General features: G+C 35.3%; 1 protein-coding gene across 1 annotated transcript in view; it reads right to left on the reverse strand.

Moving 5' to 3' along the window:
* LOC126773516 (ras-specific guanine nucleotide-releasing factor 1-like) overlaps positions 1 to 19,931 on the reverse strand; it is a 46,181-nt gene that overhangs the window by 8,018 nt on the left and 18,232 nt on the right. Inside the window, exons 6-16 of the mRNA XM_050494465.1 lie at positions 10,931 to 11,087; positions 10,429 to 10,548; positions 9,829 to 9,926; positions 9,374 to 9,431; positions 8,780 to 8,951; positions 8,403 to 8,596; positions 7,718 to 7,843; positions 7,273 to 7,375; positions 6,568 to 6,756; positions 6,368 to 6,469; positions 5,839 to 6,090 (exon numbers count right to left, since the gene is read on the reverse strand). Of these exons, the coding sequence (XP_050350422.1) occupies positions 5,839 to 6,090; positions 6,368 to 6,469; positions 6,568 to 6,756; positions 7,273 to 7,375; positions 7,718 to 7,843; positions 8,403 to 8,596; positions 8,780 to 8,951; positions 9,374 to 9,431; positions 9,829 to 9,926; positions 10,429 to 10,548; positions 10,931 to 11,087 (1,571 nt within the window). The remainder of the gene's footprint in view (positions 1 to 5,838; positions 6,091 to 6,367; positions 6,470 to 6,567; positions 6,757 to 7,272; positions 7,376 to 7,717; positions 7,844 to 8,402; positions 8,597 to 8,779; positions 8,952 to 9,373; positions 9,432 to 9,828; positions 9,927 to 10,428; positions 10,549 to 10,930; positions 11,088 to 19,931) is intronic.

The raw sequence follows: 19,931 nt of genomic DNA on the forward strand, positions 1-19,931 counted from the left end.
TCGCGGTTAATGAAGTCGACTCTTAGACCAACTCTGCCCCAGGTCGAAGCTGGTTGCGAAAGCTTCCGGCTGGAACTACAGAACCGATTTGCCATGTTGGAAACCAGGCAGGGCATTGACGACGCCACCAATGGTCTGGTGCGTGTCATACGCGAGGTAGGCCAAAATTACTTTCGACAAAAGAGCAATAGACGTAAGTCGAAGCTCTCAGGCGAAACTCTGAACGAGATGACGAGGAGACGAGAACAGCAGAACATGACGCCATCTGAGTGTCAGGCACTTAACAGGAAGGGTAAAAAACTAATAAGGCGTGACACAAGACGAGCGAATACCCGGAATATTGAAGATGCTATAGCACTCAATAGAGGCTCAAAGGTTCTTGCAAAGTCACATACCTCCTGTTGTCACCTGACAAAACTCAGAACCATACAAGGCACAACCGTCACCTCAAAACCAGAGATTCTAGCTGAAGTCGAAAAGTACTATGGCGATTTATACTCATCACGAGTACCTCCACCTGAGTCCCACAGTGCGGATGACCCACGAGCCAGACTAACACGCCACCTATCAGACGATCTTCCCGACATCGATTTGGGCGAGATTAGGATTGCTCTCGGGCAACTTGGAAACAACAAGGCTCCAGGAGATGACGGAATTACCTCAGAGCTTCTCAAAGCAGGAGGCACACCAGTTCTGAGAGAGCTGGCTAACATCTTTAATTCCGTCCTCCACTGGTATAACACCGAAGACATGGAGCTGCAGTGTGTTGGTGCTGTTTTTCAAGAAGGGCGATAAAGCTCTTCTGAAAAACTACCGCCCCATTTCACTTTTAAGCCATGTTTACAAATTGTTTTCAAGGTAATCACGAATCGTCTTGCCCGAAAATTCGATGACTTCCAACCCGTGGAACTGGCTGGGTTTCGAAAAGGCTTCAGTACCGTAGACCACATACACACACTAAGGCAAATAATACAGAAGACCGAGGAATATAATCAGCCTCTATGCCTAGCGTTTGTGGACTACGAAAAAGCCTTCGATACCATCGAGACCTGGGCTGTTCTGGAATCCATGCAGAGATGCCTAATTGACTGTCGGTATGTCCAGTCCAGGTGGTGAAGTGCTTGTACGAAGCCGCAACCATGACCGTCCAAGTACAAGATCAGAGCACAAGACCAATCCAATTGCATCGCGGGGTAAGACAGGGAAATGTAATATCACCGAAACTCTTTACCAATGCATTGGAGGACGTCTTCAAGACGCTCGATTGGAACGGACGCGGCATTAATATAAATGGCCAACACATTACACATCTGCGATTTGCCGATGACATTGTCATCATGGCGGAGACTCTGCAGGATTTGGAAGAGATGCTAAACAGCCTGAGCGATTCTTCAAGACAAGTAGGTCTCGGGATGAACATTGAAAAGACCAAAATTATGGCAAACCGTCATGTATCCCCGAGACCAGTGGTCGTAAATGGCTCTCCACTTGAAGTTGTGCAGGAATATATCTATCTAGGCCAAACTATACAACTTGGCCGGCACAACTTTGAGAAGGAGGCTAAAAGAAGAATACGTTTGGGCTGGGCGGCATTCGGGAGGTTACGTCATATTTTTGAATCGTCGATCCCACAGTCGCTTAAGACCAGGGTCTTCAATCAGTGCGTCCTACCTGTAATGACTTACGGTGCCGAAACGTGGACATTTACCGTAGGTCTGGTCCACAAAGTTAGGGTCGCTCAGCGAGCAATGGAACGTGCGATGCTTGGGGTTTCTCTGACAGATAGAATCCGAAATGAGGACATTCGCCAGAGAACTAAAGTCCCCGACATCGCGCTTAGAATTAGCTGAAGTGGAAGTGGGCTTGTCATGTCTCCAGGCGCATTGATGGCCGATGGAGCCGACACGTGTTGGAGTGGAGACCACGCTTAGGCAAACGTAGTGTAGGACGCCCTGTGACAAGATGGGCCCACGATTTAAAAAAGGTGGCAGGTTCGGGATGGATGCGGACTGCCCAAGATCGGGATGGTTGGCGTTCTATGGGGGAGGCTTTCGTCCAGCAGTGGACGGCAAAAGGCTGAAAAAAAAAGAAAAGAAAAAAAAAGTACTGGTTACTCAAACTTAATAGTAAAACTATATAGATTTTTTTTACATTTAATAGGCAAGGATTTGACCGTTGACTTGCCTGATCTTAAGCATAGTCACAGTCTAGGATGTAGCGCGCCTGCCCAGGAGGAACCCGTTTACCCTGGATTTGAAGACACTTATAATGTACCTATCAGGAAATATGGACTCAGAAAGAAAACATTGATCAGATTTACGATGAAGTTAGAACAGAATTGCAAGTAATCCAAACTCAGATACAACAAAACGCCACAAATCTTAAAACATCCCTTAACACACTAACAGGAAAACGTATAAAATGGACAAATTAATGCAATGAAGCAATTATTAGGATTTATTTCAAAATAACACAATTAGAGACTAATAAGACTGCTTATAGAAAACGTTTGTATGAAGAGTTTATAAACTTATACCCAGAGTTTACACACATTACAGAGCAAAGATTAGCGGATCAACGAAGGGCAATAATAAATATATTAACAAAGATAGATTAACACTGATTAAACAACAAGTAGCAGATGAATTACATTATACACACACACTAACGGAAGACACAGATAATGAACATTTACAAACAACAGAACAACGTAATATTACACACTAAGATGCATTCAAATCTAATTCAGAAACAAACTCACAAGCTAGGAAAATGCAAAACACTACAGTTACATGCACTGATTCCGTTACATCAACCCCTATCGATGAACAAAATATAGAAAGTATTATATATGTTCTAGAACATTTTTGTGATACTTAACCAACTAGCAGACCATACATTCCTAAACAAAGGACTTCTAAAAAGTTTTCATTAATAATGAAATACATAGATACGATGATACTGACAAAATTTGTAAACACTGATTCTGATTTTATCACTCTACAGACAATAATTTACTGTGCCGTATAGACAGCAGCTAAATGTAATGGGGCAAGAATGACATTCTCAACACAAAACGACCATCAAAACAAATCATACAGAAAACCTAGCTGGCAAAGAAGATTAGAAAATAAAATAAGGAAGATACGAGTCAATATAGGCAGGTTAACACAATTTATTAGAGGTAATAGAAACCGAAAAGTAGTAGCTGCAGTAGAACTCATAAAGACACAATATCAGTCACACGCACAATATGAAAATACAAACACGCATATAGAACACTTCTTAGATACTTTAAAACAGAAACTCAATGCAGCAGCTAGTAGACTTAAGAGATATTTGACGTGTACTGCCCGTAAAATAGAAAACAAAACAATTGCTAACAATGAAAAAATCTTCTATAGAAATTTATTATCTAATTGCAAAGATAATGAGCAAAATCTAGAAATACCTCCCCCTGAAATATTTCGACAATTCTGGGCTAAGACATGGGAAAACCCCATAGAACATAATGAACATGCAGACTGGGTTAACGAAATAACTACACATATTCCAGAGATGGAGTTCAACTTCATACCAATAGAAACATTTATAGATGTCATCAAACGAATGCACAATTGGAAATCCCCAGGCTCAGACAATATTCACGACTATTGGTACAAGAAATTTAGTAGCACACACTCATACATACATAAGTACTTAAATACATTCATTCAATCACCACATTTACTACCGAAATATATAACACATGGAATCACATACTTAGTACCGACCAATAACTTGCTTACAAACCATATATAAAATTTTATCAGCTTGCATAAGTGAAGAAATATACAAACATTTAACTAAACATAATATATTAGCCGAACAGCAAAAGGGGTGTAGAAAAAATAGCCAAGGTTGTAAGGAGTTGTTTTGATGCAATCATTTTAAGTAGTGCGGTAAAATCAAAAATAAATATCCATTCTATGTTTATTGATTATCAAAAAGCCTTTGATTCAGTCCCGCATAGCTGGTTATTGTATGTCTTAAAATTGTATAAAATAAACCCAACCCTCATATCATTTCTTAAAATTTCGATGCAAAACTGGCAAACTGTATTAAAAATAAAACAATCGTCCATGAACTCTCTAACTACTGAACCAATCCGTATCCAACGAGGAATTTTTCAAGGAGACGAAGAGAAAAACGAAGAGAAGAACGAGAGAAGGTTTTGCTTGGCCTTAAATCTTCTTTCACTCAGGTTAAATAAAACCAATACAGGATTCACACTTTACGGTAATAACACCTAATATAACTTATCACACTTCATGTACATGGACGATATAAAACTTTACTCCACTGACAAAAACACGCTGCTTGAGTTAGCAAGCATTACGGAACAGTTCTCAAAAGATATTCATATGAAATTCGGAGTTGACAAGTGCAAAATTCTGTCCATCTCGAAAGGAAAAATCCTTAATAATAGCTACACACTCGAAACTGGTGAACAAATTGAACCAATGGATGAACTAAGCACATGTAAATACCTTGGTTTTAAACAATCTAGGCAAATACTACAAACTACGACAAAACAAGAACTGCTTACAAAATTCTCGCACCGATTAAATCTCGTATTAAAGACACACCTTAACTCTAAAAACACAATAAAAGCTATTAACACATTTGCCATACCCTTACTTACGTACTCTTTCGGAATAATATAATGGTCAAAAAGTGACATAAAAAAATTGCAGCGAACTATAAGCACTCACTTCACTAAATATAGGAAACATCATCCAAAATCTTGTATTCAACGGCTCACACTACCACGCAAAGAAGGAGGAAGGGGATTAATAGACATACACAATTTACACAATAAGCAGATACTCTCACTCAGAGCATACTTCCATGATAAATCCGAACACTCACCTCTACATAGACACGCAACAGAAATAGACAAAAAATTTACACATTAAACCTACATGACAAAAACACTCAAGTAAAGGAACATATCATAAGTACACAACAACAAATGTTGGCATGGGCTGAAAAAACACTGCATGGGAGGCACCGAGCCTATTTGAACCAACCCCACGTCGACAAAGAGAAGTCGAACGAATGGCTCAAACGAGGTGAACTGTTCCCTGAGACCGAAGGTTTTATGCTCGCCATTCAAGACCAAATAATAGCAACTCGTAACTATAGAAAGTACTACTACTAGTAAGTACTAAGTAGTATAAGTCTCGCCATGAAATTAAAACGCAATGGAAAGCACAAACAGTACACATAGTCCCAATAGTCCTATCATCCACAGGTATCGTGCCAAAATCCTTGACACAAAGTCTGAACATCTTACAAATGCCAGTGTATATCCCCCATATACTTCAAAAAGCCATAATCCTTAACACCTGCCTAATCACCCGAAAGTTTATATCATCATCCACTTTATCATCAACGTTTTTTATATAAGCAACACTCCTTAACGCTTGGCTGCAGCCCGCGTTTTAGGTTTAAACCCTTCGAAAGAAGAGAAACTTTAAAAGTTAAATAGAAATAATAATAATAATAATATCCTAGGACATTTTTCACACACGGCCATCTGATCCCAAACTAAGCTTGTACAGAGCTTGTGCTATGGAAACCAGACAACTGATATACTACATATACTATTTTTCTTTTGTAAATACATACTTATATAGATAATTACAACCAGACTCAGAACAAACAGATATGTTCATGCACACAAATATCTGTCCTGGGTGGGAATCGAACCCACAACCTTCGGCGTGAAAGACAAGCATCCACCAACCACGCCAAACGGCTCGTCAAAATATTTACTAATAAATATTTACTAACCAGTTAATCTTTGTAGCAATCTCTGCGGAGTTGCAGATCTGATTTGTGGAACTTTGCATGAATTAAGTGTTCGGCTAAATCTTATGTCTACGTCGTCTGTGAATAAAGCCCTGTCTGAACGACAGGCAGGCAGACTGGCGGAGGCAGCACCGCAAGATCCACATGCTCGAAGAAGCTCAGTTAATGCAGCACTTTCCATGCATTGTGCTAACTCGCTAGTCCACGCTGCTTTCTCTTCAAGTGTTGCTGCGACTATTGCGAGAGACATTCAGATATTATTACTGTATAATTATTCAAGTTAGAGATTTTATTTGAGGTTAATATTAATATTATTACTTAGAAAATTACCATTATTCAACAAAGTTTTATTATTAACCTCATAAACATTGGCAGAAAACTCGATTGCATTTAAACCAAATATCTGGTCCTCCATATAAAAAAATGAGGATATATTTTTCCTAAGTTGAAGACTCATTTAAAAATGAACATATAAGCATATTTATATATCATATAAATTTTAAAACTATACCTAAATGCGCGCATATCTGTTCGCCTTTGACTTCTACGAGTATTTTAAAATCTTTAGCTTGGTATAAATCTCCACCTGGCGATGAACAGACCGATGCAGAATCTGCAGAAAATTTAAAGTACACAAATACATAACTAAATTATATAACAAGACTATTACTGAGATATTGTCTATATAATTCATGAAATTTTCGTATATACCATCATCGTCATGATTAGAAGGGTCTTCAATTAAGAGTGCATCATGTAATGGCAGCCTGCCAGCAGGTGGTAGATGCAACCTTCCACCAGCAGCTCTGGTTGTTAAGAGCAAATGGTTGCTGAACAGAAACGCCTGGCGAGCTTGCAAATTTGCACGTCGACCTTTACCAACCACTTGAGAAAGTGTGCCTAAAAAATAAAAAGGAGAGTAAAATCGATTCGAAGAATGTATATAGTAAATTACATAATATATAAACGTATACCTAAACATAACCTCATACATATGTAACAAAAATAAAATTTATATATATTTATTTATATATACATTAAAAATGTCTAACAAAGATATCTTAAAAAATATTATGGGAATTGATAACTTTTAATAAGTATCTAATAATAAAAAGTTACATTAACTGACTTAGAACTTTTTTAAGTGAATTAAATCATTCAATTTTTTAGCAATTAATTACATTTTTGAACACTCCACTAATATGTTTTACATTAATGCCTTATATTATATATAAGTATTTCTTTTGAAATAATTATATTAAAACTAACAAGAGAATTATGATTATAAAACTACATTACAATAATTACGACTAACTATATATTAGTAGCTACATTCAAAAATTTTATGTTTGGTAATGCGTATTATTAGTCGGTATTCGTTTCTCAGATTTTGTACAATCGTGTCCGTCAACTTACCTTGTCTTATGAAAACTTGATTAACGTCGAGAAGAATGTCACACCCTTCAATGATCATCCGCTCCACGGCCAGGTTCTTTCTAAGATTCTCAGTTTCGCTGACCTGAGAGACAACTCAGTTATCACAAAGAAAATTATATACATTTTTAAAAGCGAATGTTATTTATTGAGATTTTAACATTCGAACAGTCAAACGTAACATCACACATAATGATATTATTATATTACTCGGAAAAATATATAATTTTATATAAATGCGAAAATAAGTCTGTCCGTCTGTTGTGCTTTCAAGACTAAACCACTGAACCGATTGTGATAAAAATTGGTATGAAGCAATCTTGACCCCAAGGATGGATAGGCTACTTTTTCACGTACTACCCGCTCCCTAACACGCGGGTGAAGCCGCGAGTAAATAGAAGTTATAAATATAGCAGAAGTTGGATACCTCATCGTGCATTTGTCGCGAGAGCTCTTCAAGTTGAGCACGAGCGTGTTGTAGGCTGCGGCGCTCTACGTGGTCGTGCGGCGTGTGTGCAAGCAGCTCGTGCAAAGTTATTATATATCGTGGTATCTGTGAATTACATGTGTTAATTACCTTATATATTAGAACAAGTTATAATATATTTAGCTATAATATTTAATTCGAAAAACAATAGAAACGCAAAGAGTACAGGCGTCTTTATTTATTTAAAAAAATGCCTGGTTTAAAATCGTTTAAATATCAGCAGCTTTATGACATAATACTAAACAAACGATTATGACCATTTCGATATCAATCATTTTTGTGTAGCTTTCCTTATAAAAATAAACGGTAAAGTTTTATATTCAAAATTACCAAATCTTACAGTTTATCCAAAGGACTTTACACCATTTAAATTAACTATCTAAATTAAAATTTTATTATTAATATACAGTTACAACTTTCTATAGCTTTAACAATACGCTTTAAATGCCAGTAACTTTGTGAATAACGTAGACAACCACAGAACACACCTATTACATTCAACGATGCCGCTGCCCAGGCATTATATGAGGACATATATTTTAAGAGTATTCAATCGAATGTCCTTATGGATAATAAATCTATGGCATTTCGTACATTTTAAATTAGATTTGATTCAACAACTCACCTGATGCATGGGATATGTCAAAAATGTTTCCAAAGATCTTCCTTGACAAGCTGGTTTGCCCTCCAAACGCGCCAATAACTGAGTGAAGGGTTGGCTTTGCTTGCACTCTGTGAGAACTTGGAGGGAGTAGTGATGGTTCCTCACATATTCCTGGTAGATTGTCAACATCGGGAGCAACATGTCGAACAGATCTCCTGTATAGAGAAATTAATAAGTAATATTAATTCAATTAATGCAAATATATATATCACGAATAAAAATTCATCTTTTTGAGGTCCTGAATTCTGTCATGCAATTTTAATATGACAAACGACAATAAACCACACTCTAAGCGTGATTTAAAAATATATAATACAATTATTATAAAATATAAATACCTAAAACCAGCGTCGGCCACGACTCCATTCTCGAAGTAAGGCCTTTGAAAAATATCTGGTGAAGGAACAATACTGTTTCGCTGTTCAGAAAAATAGAGTTCACATCTTCGTGGGTGCAAGGTGGCTTCTTGGAGCTTGCCGCCATTTTGAAAGGACGAAGGAAACAACTCACCTATAAAAATTAATGTTTTAGAAAATTATGCAGTTTTTTATCACGTACTACGGAACAAACATTATATATCTTTTTTGCACCAGAATCATGATATATTAAGTTTCAGAAAAAACGGGCAGTGTTTTATTATGGTATACAACGCCCGTATTCTCTTATATATGTAATAAAATCTCTTAAGCATAACCTGAAGGAATCTGTTTTTTTATACCCCTTCGTTCGTGTTTAGTCTTATTTATAGTTCGTATACGACTTATTCTTTAATAAGCAGTCGAGAAGCAGTGATCCTTTATTGAAATTTATAAATAAATTTCCAAGGAATTCGCCTTCACGCGACCATTTTACTTATGTTATAGAGAAAGAGAGGGAGCAAAGATGGCACCGAATGTTTATATATATAGCGTTTATGTCAGCTTTTAACTTACCAAAATTTCCATTTGCTCTAAATATTCTTCCTCCGCTTCGACCATTTTGAAAACAAGACTGCAATCAGAAAGAAAATCATTATAATAGTGCAGGAGTACTGGTTAGTTAAGTGTTAAGTTGTAACAATAAACAACAATTTTTAATGGTGGTAAGGCTTTGTGCAAGGTCGTCTGGATAGGTACCACCCACACATCAGGTATTCTACCGCAAAACAGAAGTACTTAGTATTGTTGTGTTCCGGTTTGAAGGGTGAGTGAGCCATTGTAATTACAGGAACAAAGGACATAACATCTTTGTTCTTAAGGTTGGTGGTGCATTGGCGATGTAAGCAATGGTTAAAATTTCTTACAATGCCAATGGGCGTTGGTAACCACTTACCATCAGCTGGCCCCTATGGTCTCCCCCTACCTATACTGTAAAAAAAAATAATAATACTTCTACACATAATATCTACCTGTTCCTTTTTCTCATACTTTCAGCATGAGGGCTCTTGATGTATTGCTCCACAATTTGCTTCCATCGACGTCGACAAAGCCATCCACGGAAAAAGCTCTTAAAAATTTGAATTAAACATAATTTAATGCAAACCTGTGACAAACTTTAGTTATTTGTTGTTATATGCCCTTTATCTACTGCATATTATGCATACTCTAATAAATAAAATAAACTTATTCGCCCTGAAATCTGTACGCCATAACTCGATACGTTGAACTAAATTGGTGATAAAATTACTGGTATTGCCAAAGAATTGGACGGAGGATATTTATTACTATACTACCAATAAAGTATTAAATGACTTTTCCATAAGACTGTTCCACGTTTCTCATGACACAAGATCTCAACTAGCTCAAAGTCCTTCAAAGATATAAATAAGAAGTCTTCTCGTCTGCAATGTCATAGTCAGTTTACTGGAAGGCATCTGTATTTGGAGTGTTGATAATATTATTAAAATATATATATATTCAATTTTTATATATATATATATATATATATATAATATCAAATTATATATAATTTAAGTACTGTTTATATCGACTAATTATTTATTAAATACCTGAACTTTCTTAATCTTGCGTAGTTCAGTGGGATCGATCTCCTCGGAATCAGATGGAGATAAACTGGTAGTGGATTCTGTACAAGTAGCAGGCTCATGTTCTTTCCTGTACGCGGATAGCTAGCAACATTTAAATACAAAATATTAAGTCGAAGAATCAACGGAGCTACTTATTACATTTTAGGGAAAAAAATAGCAATTTAAAGTACTGCCTAAATACTTTGATAAGCATGACAATGTTTAATATGAAGAGTTAATGTAGAAGTAGCAAATTTTGAATTCAAGAATTGTTTTATTAATGAAAAGCTGATAAAGTACCAACTACATGAGCTTTCTCTTTTAACTTCTTTCCTACCAAGTTACACTGAATCACTATTTATCTTAGCCGAAACCGTAAATAAAACATGCAGTTGGTTCTCGATGATATTTGGAAAGCCGGCCTACATGTAATAATGAAAAGCATAGATTGATTGTTCAAAATGATATTTTTAAACATTTCTACCTCGAGTACCTCTGTTCTCAGTTTCTTTACTTCGTTAGCAAGTTCGTCGCACTGCTGCGCGTATTGCCACCGTGATGTTCTCTCGCTCTCTACCACCTGTAGCAGGTGAAGCTGCTTTTGCTCCAGCTCTTCTTTCTGCAGCAGTAGCTTGTTAAAGCTGACGGCAAAATTATTTATTATTTACCCTTATCGATAGTAATTCTTTTTTTATTTGTTACAGAAGGGCAGACGAACCAATAAATGAACTGTGAAATTCATGTGGAATATACATGTTGCAGAATTTTAGTGAAATTAAACACATTTAGGTTTCCTCACAATGTTTCACTTTCACCTTCAACGTCGAGCATGAGATGAATTATAAGCACAAATTAAGCACATGTAAATTCAGTGATACTTGCCCGGGTTTGAACCCACGATCATCGGTCAAGATTAACGCGTTCTAACCACTAGGTCGTTTCTGCTCTCAATGGAATGTAAATTTATTTAATTTGCCTTGGATATACCGTGAATGACTTTATTCTTTGTGACTGTAATTACACTGACATACGTAAATTTTTAAATATGTCATGAAACATTTAAGGCGCTGATAACATTTGTATCTGCTTTGGGTTCTAATATAGTAATATATATGATGAAGAAACTTCTTTTAATGGCTTAATTAGAAAAAATAGCCAAAATAGCATCAATAACTAAATCTGTTGCACACATTTTTATGTGTGTATCACATTTTTTGGAAATATCTAGCCAAAGTCTAGTATTAAACATGAGGATCTTATGCAAAAATTCTCATATTACAATATGGACACCACACCATTGAGTTTTTACATTTTATTTTGCAATTTTGATTCGGATAATAACATCGAGAAAATTCTGCGACATTCATCAACCCACAGTGGATCAACGGGGTCTAGACAATCAAATGAAAAAAAAAAACTGTATTCAAAAAGGTTTTTCCAAAAACTTTTAAAACATTCAACAAGATTAAGATCGTTCAGGAAGTAGATTCTACTGAGAAGCTTTAAGAAAGTCACTAATTACTCTTTTTCATCCATCAAGGTTCATTACATCAAGTATCCTGTAAGAGCCAAATGCTCTTCTCGACAGTGGTTAGTTATTTGTTCAACATCGGGACACTGACGGGTTGTTACCAAAATAATAAGCATAAGTAGAATTTATTAGCGGACTTCAAACCAACAAAGCATAATAGTGCCCTTTCAGTTTCTCAGTTGAATGTAAACATTTACTTAAATAATAATATATTTCAGTTTATTTAAAGAGGCTTAGATCTTCCACGTTTATGCTAAAGCTTTAATAATTCAGGATAACTACGATAACGGGCGGAACGTGTTTCGAAATGTCAGCGCGTCCTCGACCCGGTCGCCATAGCGACGGTGCCTCCAGTGACGTGCAGCATCCAGGAATACAGGAATTCGTATCCTTTTATATAATAACCTGTAGAGCTATTCTGTAGAAATAAGCTTGAACTCAGAAAGTGATATTCGACATTAACTACTAAAATTATTACAGGATAAATATATACGCGTTAAAATAGCGAAACACCATAAGTCGGTGTTCAACATTTCACCATTAATGTACGAAGTGATTTACAAAATACCACTGAAGCGTTTTCATCTAACGTCTGCCAAAAATACAATTTAATATTTAAGTAATCTAACGTTGATCCAGACTCTCATATTTATAATAAACGTACAATTACTTCAATTAATGTCTGCCTTTCTAATTACAGAATTATATTATTTGTTATGTCATGTTTTATTAATAACAAATTGAAAATCTACGCTTGTCAAGTCACTAAATTTAAAGCGAACGAAACTTTGAAGAGTAACTAAACTGAAATTATACTATTGTATGTATATTAAGCCCTTCTCCGAAACGCGCTACTTGTACTGGTAGGAGTTTTACATATATCGGTAGAACATTTTTTCAATTGGGCGTTACAAAAAAAAGTTGTTAATGTAATATACATGCAAGAGGTAATAGAGTTATAGAAACCATGAACATATTAACTGTTGACATTTATTACGACATAATATTCAATATGACAAATGAAAACCCCACTGTGGTCGCACTGACTTTGCCATTCTCTTTCTAGCAATAGCTACTAGAAAGAGATAACCTATCAAACCGATTTCATCATAAAAATGCAATCGAATATAAAACATCCGATCTTTTATTTGTAACATTAGTAGAATGAAATTAATAAAGTGGAAATGAAATTGGAAATCGGTTTACTTAATATATTACTTTGAATTCCTGTTTTTTTTTTATAAATCATTATGGTTTATTATTTATAATTATAGTTACTGTACACTTATAATTGATATACATATCAGTTTATATGCTATGTGTGTTATACTCTAATTTGTATATTTTTTAATAATGTGTAATAAATAAATAAATAAGACGTTTTGAGGATGAAATAAAAAATGTGAAGTACCTCTAAGTAAGTACTTTAGAAAATTAAGCACTCATAACGAATCAGCACGCAATTTTTTTTTTGTATGTTACCTCAGAAATCCGTAATTTATGAACCGATTAGGAAAATTATTTTTGTTTTTTGTTTCATTTCAATTTGAAGAAAAAGTACATAACATCTTAGTTTTCAAGATTGGTGGCGTATTAGCGATTTAAATAAGTAACAGCCTGTTAATGTCCCACTGCTGGGCTAAGGACTCTTCTCCTTTTTGAGTAAAAGTTTTGGAGCTTATTCCACCACGCTGCCCTGCTGGGTTGATGAAATTCACATATGGCAGAATTTCAGTGAACTAGACACATGCAGGTTAAGGAATGATAAATATTTCTTAAAACGCCAATTTCTGTGGGCGGTGGTGACCACTAAGCAACAGATGGCCCATTTGCCCGTCCTATCTATTTATATATTAAAAAGAAAACACCGTAACAGTACAGTAACAGCCTGTCCCACTGCTGGACTAAGGGCTCCTCGCCATTTTGAGGAGAAGACAAAAAAGGTAGAATACAAATTAGACACATGCAGGTTTTCTGACGATGTTTTCCTTCACCGTCTAGCACGAGATGAATTATAAACAAAAATTAAGCACATGAATTGATAAATTCTGTGGTGCTTGCCCGGGTTTGAACCCACGATCATCGGTCAAGATTCACGCATTCCAGCCATTAGGCCATCGCGGTAAAGTCAACGCTATCCTAAGGGAATACAACAAAAAAAATCTCTTACAAACCGTGACTACTTAAACCATAAATAATGATCCTATAATTAAAATTACCATCAAGAAATGCTAAATTACCGAAGAAACCTTCTAAGCAATAACATTTATTCTTACATAATATTCTTTTTTGATTTTTATGATAATTTTAGACGCGTTTTATTTTTCATTCTATATAAGTAATTAATATAGTCTTAACTATCTTCGACCGAATGTATCAATTCCTTGTGCCGGAATATATTTAAAAAAAGAAAAGCGCGTCTTCGCCCGTGACAGTTATTAATGATAGGTTTATTTGTTATTTGTGTATTTTTAATTATAAACCGTACCGTACCGTAACAGCCTGTGAATGTCCCACTGCTGGGCTAAAGGCCTGCTCTCCCTTTTTTGAGGAGAAGGTTTGGAGCTTATTCCACCACGCTGCTCCAGTGCAGGTTGGTGGAATACACATGTGGCAGAATTTCAGTGAAATTAGACACATGCAGGTTTCCTCACGATGTTTTCCTTCACCGTAAAGCACGAGATAAATTATAATCACAAATTAAGCACATGAAAATTCAGTGGTGCTTACCCGGGTTTGAACCAACGATCATCGGTTTAGATTCACAGGTTCTTATAAACACAAATACTTATTTATGTATTATTTAAAAAAAAGTCATTTTCACTTCTAGTTTGTAAGAGAATAATATAAATCGACTTTTTTACGTTATAGAACCTCCTGTGACTATGAGTGAACATTTTATCAAGCAATCATACGAGTCACATTTAATAAGAATTATAATATAACGCAGGGCAGGGAGTTATGTTTGTTTTTTCTGATACGTACAAAAACCAACTACTCTGAGTGATTTTGAACTTTCACTTTATTTTAATTCATGTTTTTTTAACGGATAAAGACCGTATAATAAATATTAAATGTTGTATATTATTTTAGATATAACATATCACGTCAAAGTAGGCGGAGAGGAAAATGCCGATTTAAACGAATGTTGCAAAAACTATAATGTCCTCCGAACCGATTTCAGCCACGGCCGCCAATCTCAAGAAAGTTTAGGCAACTGCGCAGGAGATATTATAATACACAAGTGTGTGCGCAAACACAGGTGCACTCTCTATTTTCTAACTCTCATAATCGGCATTATAGATAGGACGGCAATCCGACAAGAACGGGTTTGAACCCACGATCATCGGTCAAGATTAACGCGTTCTAACCACTAGGTCGTTTCTGCTCTCAATGGAATGTAAATTTATTTAATTTGCCTTGGATATACCGTGAATGACTTTATTCTTTGTGACTGTAATTACACTGACATACGTAAATTTTTAAATATGTCATGAAATATTTAAGGCGCTGATAACATTTGTATCTGCTTTGGGTTCTAATATAGTAATATATATGATGAAGAAACTTCTTTTAATGGCTTAATTAGATAAAATAGCCAAAATAGCATCAATAACTAAATCTGTTGCACACATTTTTATGTGTGTATCACATTTTTTGGAAATATCTAGCCAAAGTCTAGTATTAAACATGAGGATCTTATGCAAAAATTCTCATATTACAATATGGACACCACACCATTGAGTTTTTACATTTTATTTTGCAATTTTGATTCGGATAATAACATCGAGAAAATTCTGCGACATTCATCAACCCACAGTGGATCAACGGGGTCTAGACAATCAAATGAAAAAAAAAACTGTATTCAAAAAGGTTTTTCCAAAAACTTTTAAAACATTCAACAAGATTAAGATCGTTCAGGAAGTAGATTCTACTGAGAAGCTTTAAGAAAGTCACTAATTACTCTTTTTCATCCATCAAGGTTCATTACATCAAGTATCCTGTAAGAGGAAAATGCTCTTCTCGACAGTGGTTAGTTATTTGTTCAACATCGGGACACTGACGGGTTGTTACCAAAATAATAAGCATAAGTAGAATTTATTAGCGGACTTCAAACCAACAAAGCATAATAGTGCCCTTTCAGTTTCTCAGTTGAATGTAAACATTTACTTAAATAATAATATATTTCAGTTTATTTAAAGAGGCTTAGATCTTCCACGTTTATGCTAAAGCTTTAATAATTCAGGATAACTACGATAACGGGCGGAACGTGTTTCGAAATGTCAGCGCGTCCTCGACCCGGTCGCCATAGCGACGGTGCCTCCAGTGACGTGCAGCATCCAGGAATACAGGAATTCGTATCCTTTTATATAATAACCTGTAGAGCTATTCTGTAGAAATAAGCTTGAACTCAGAAAGTGATATTCGACATTAACTACTAAAATTATTACAGGATAAATATATACGCGTTAAAATAGCGAAACACCATAAGTCGGTGTTCAACATTTCACCATTAATGTACGAAGTGATTTACAAAATACCACTGAAGCGTTTTCATCTAACGTCTGCCAAAAATACAATTTAATATTTAAGTAATCTAACGTTGATCCAGACTCTCATATTTATAATAAACGTACAATTACTTCAATTAATGTCTGCCTTTCTAATTACAGAATTATATTATTTGTTATGTCATGTTTTATTAATAACAAATTGAAAATCTACGCTTGTCAAGTCACTAAATTTAAAGCGAACGAAACTTTGAAGAGTAACTAAACTGAAATTATACTATTGTATGTATATTAAGCCCTTCTCCGAAACGCGCTACTTGTACTGGTAGGAGTTTTACATATATCGGTAGAACATTTTTTCAATTGGGCGTTACAAAAAAAAGTTGTTAATGTAATATACATGCAAGAGGTAATAGAGTTATAGAAACCATGAACATATTAACTGTTGACATTTATTACGACATAATATTCAATATGACAAATGAAAACCCCACTGTGGTCGCACTGACTTTGCCATTCTCTTTCTAGCAATAGCTACTAGAAAGAGATAACCTATCAAACCGATTTCATCATAAAAATGCAATCGAATATGAAACATCCGATCTTTTATTTGTAACATTAGTAGAATGAAATTAATAAAGTGGAAATGAAATTGGAAATCGGTTTACTTAATATATTACTTTGAATTCCTGTTTTTTTTTTTATAAATCATTATGGTTTATTATTTATAATTATAGTTACTGTACACTTATAATTGATATACATATCAGTTTATATGCTATGTGTGTTATACTCTAATTTGTATATTTTTTAATAATGTGTAATAAATAAATAAATAAGACGTTTTGAGGATGAAATAAAAAATGTGAAGTACCTCTAAGTAAGTACTTTAGAAAATTAAGCACTCATAACGAATCAGCACGCAATTTTTTTTTTGTATGTTACCTCAGAAATCCGTAATTTATGAACCGATTAGGAAAATTATTTTTGTTTTTTGTTTCATTTCAATTTGAAGAAAAAGTACATAACATCTTAGTTTTCAAGATTGGTGGCGTATTAGCGATTTAAATAAGTAACAGCCTGTTAATGTCCCACTGCTGGGCTAAGGACTCTTCTCCTTTTTGAGTAAAAGTTTTGGAGCTTATTCCACCACGCTGCCCTGCTGGGTTGATGAAATTCACATATGGCAGAATTTCAGTGAACTAGACACATGCAGGTTAAGGAATGATAAATATTTCTTAAAACGCCAATTTCTGTGGGCGGTGGTGACCACTAAGCAACAGATGGCCCATTTGCCCGTCCTATCTATTTATATATTAAAAAGAAAACACCGTAACAGTACAGTAACAGCCTGTCCCACTGCTGGACTAAGGGCTCCTCGCCATTTTGAGGAGAAGACAAAAAAGGTAGAATACAAATTAGACACATGCAGGTTTTCTGACGATGTTTTCCTTCACCGTCTAGCACGAGATGAATTATAAACAAAAATTAAGCACATGAATTGATAAATTCTGTGGTGCTTGCCCGGGTTTGAACCCACGATCATCGGTCAAGATTCACGCATTCCAGCCATTAGGCCATCGCGGTAAAGTCAACGCTATCCTAAGGGAATACAACAAAAAAAATCTCTTACAAACCGTGACTACTTAAACCATAAATAATGATCCTATAATTAAAATTACCATCAAGAAATGCTAAATTACCGAAGAAACCTTCTAAGCAATAACATTTATTCTTACATAATATTCTTTTTTGATTTTTATGATAATTTTAGACGCGTTTTATTTTTCATTCTATATAAGTAATTAATATAGTCTTAACTATCTTCGACCGAATGTATCAATTCCTTGTGCCGGAATATATTTAAAAAAAGAAAAGCGCGTCTTCGCCCGTGACAGTTATTAATGATAGGTTTATTTGTTATTTGTGTATTTTTAATTATAAACCGTACCGTACCGTAACAGCCTGTGAATGTCCCACTGCTGGGCTAAAGGCCTGCTCTCCCTTTTTTGAGGAGAAGGTTTGGAGCTTATTCCACCACGCTGCTCCAGTGCAGGTTGGTGGAATACACATGTGGCAGAATTTCAGTGAAATTAGACACATGCAGGTTTCCTCACGATGTTTTCCTTCACCGTAAAGCACGAGATAAATTATAATCACAAATTAAGCACATGAAAATTCAGTGGTGCTTACCCGGGTTTGAACCAACGATCATCGGTTTAGATTCACAGGTTCTTATAAACACAAATACTTATTTATGTATTATTTAAAAAAAAGTCATTTTCACTTCTAGTTTGTAAGAGAATAATATAAATCGACTTTTTTACGTTATAGAACCTCCTGTGACTATGAGTGAACATTTTATCAAGCAATCATACGAGTCACATTTAATAAGAATTATAATATAACGCAGGGCAGGGAGTTATGTTTGTTTTTTCTGATACGTGCAAAAACCAACTACTCTGAGTGATTTTGAACTTTCACTTTATTTTAATTCATGTTTTTTTAACGGATAAAGACCGTATAATAAATATTAAATGTTGTATATTATTTTAGATATAACATATCACGTCAAAGTAGGCGGAGAGGAAAATGCCGATTTAAACGAATGTTGCAAAAACTATAATGTCCTCCGAACCGATTTCAGCCACGGCCGCCAATCTCAAGAAAGTTTAGGCAACTGCGCAGGAGATATTATAATACACAAGTGTGTGCGCAAACACAGGTGCACTCTCTATTTTCTAACTCTCATAATCGGCATTATAGATAGGACGGCAATCCGACAAGAACGAAATGAATTCAGGCGCAGGGCCAACGGCTTTACGTGCCGTTAGAGGCATGGGTGTGTACAAACTTCCAGACTCCGGGCTGCTACTGAGAATTTTCTGACCCTAAGAAAAACCCAATAACTTTTTATTATCCCGACCTGGGAATTGAACCCAGGACCTACGGCTCTGCAGCCTTATAACAAGCCACTAGACCAACGAGGCAGTCAATATATATACAAACATTATAACCTCAGTTTTAAATAATATGACTTTAATTTAATTCGTGAGAATTCGGGACGGGTCGCATACTATGTTGGGCAAGACAAATTGTTTTAATTGGGAAATTCCAAAATGAAAGAGCGACAGGTCGAGCGCTTGTGAAAATATTTCATCAATTTTCACGCAGTCTGTGAGCTATGTATATTACCCGTATGATATCGAGCTATCCGTGTTTTATAAAGGTCATTTTAATTTGCTTATTACGAAGCTTTATAATTAAAATGCTTGCAATTCAATATACGTAACATAATTATCTTCTATCACATGTATGTACTGAATTGCAATCATGCAATCTTTCTGAGTCACAAACGTTTCACTCAAACGTTACATAAAGTGAAGTTGCAAATATATTTAACCTAAAAATTCTATTCTTATTATTGCCCAAAAAATAGCTTA

Source organism: Nymphalis io, chromosome 14 (genome assembly GCF_905147045.1).
Source record: "Nymphalis io chromosome 14, ilAglIoxx1.1, whole genome shotgun sequence".
Classification (NCBI taxonomy): Eukaryota; Metazoa; Arthropoda; class Insecta; order Lepidoptera; family Nymphalidae; genus Nymphalis; species Nymphalis io.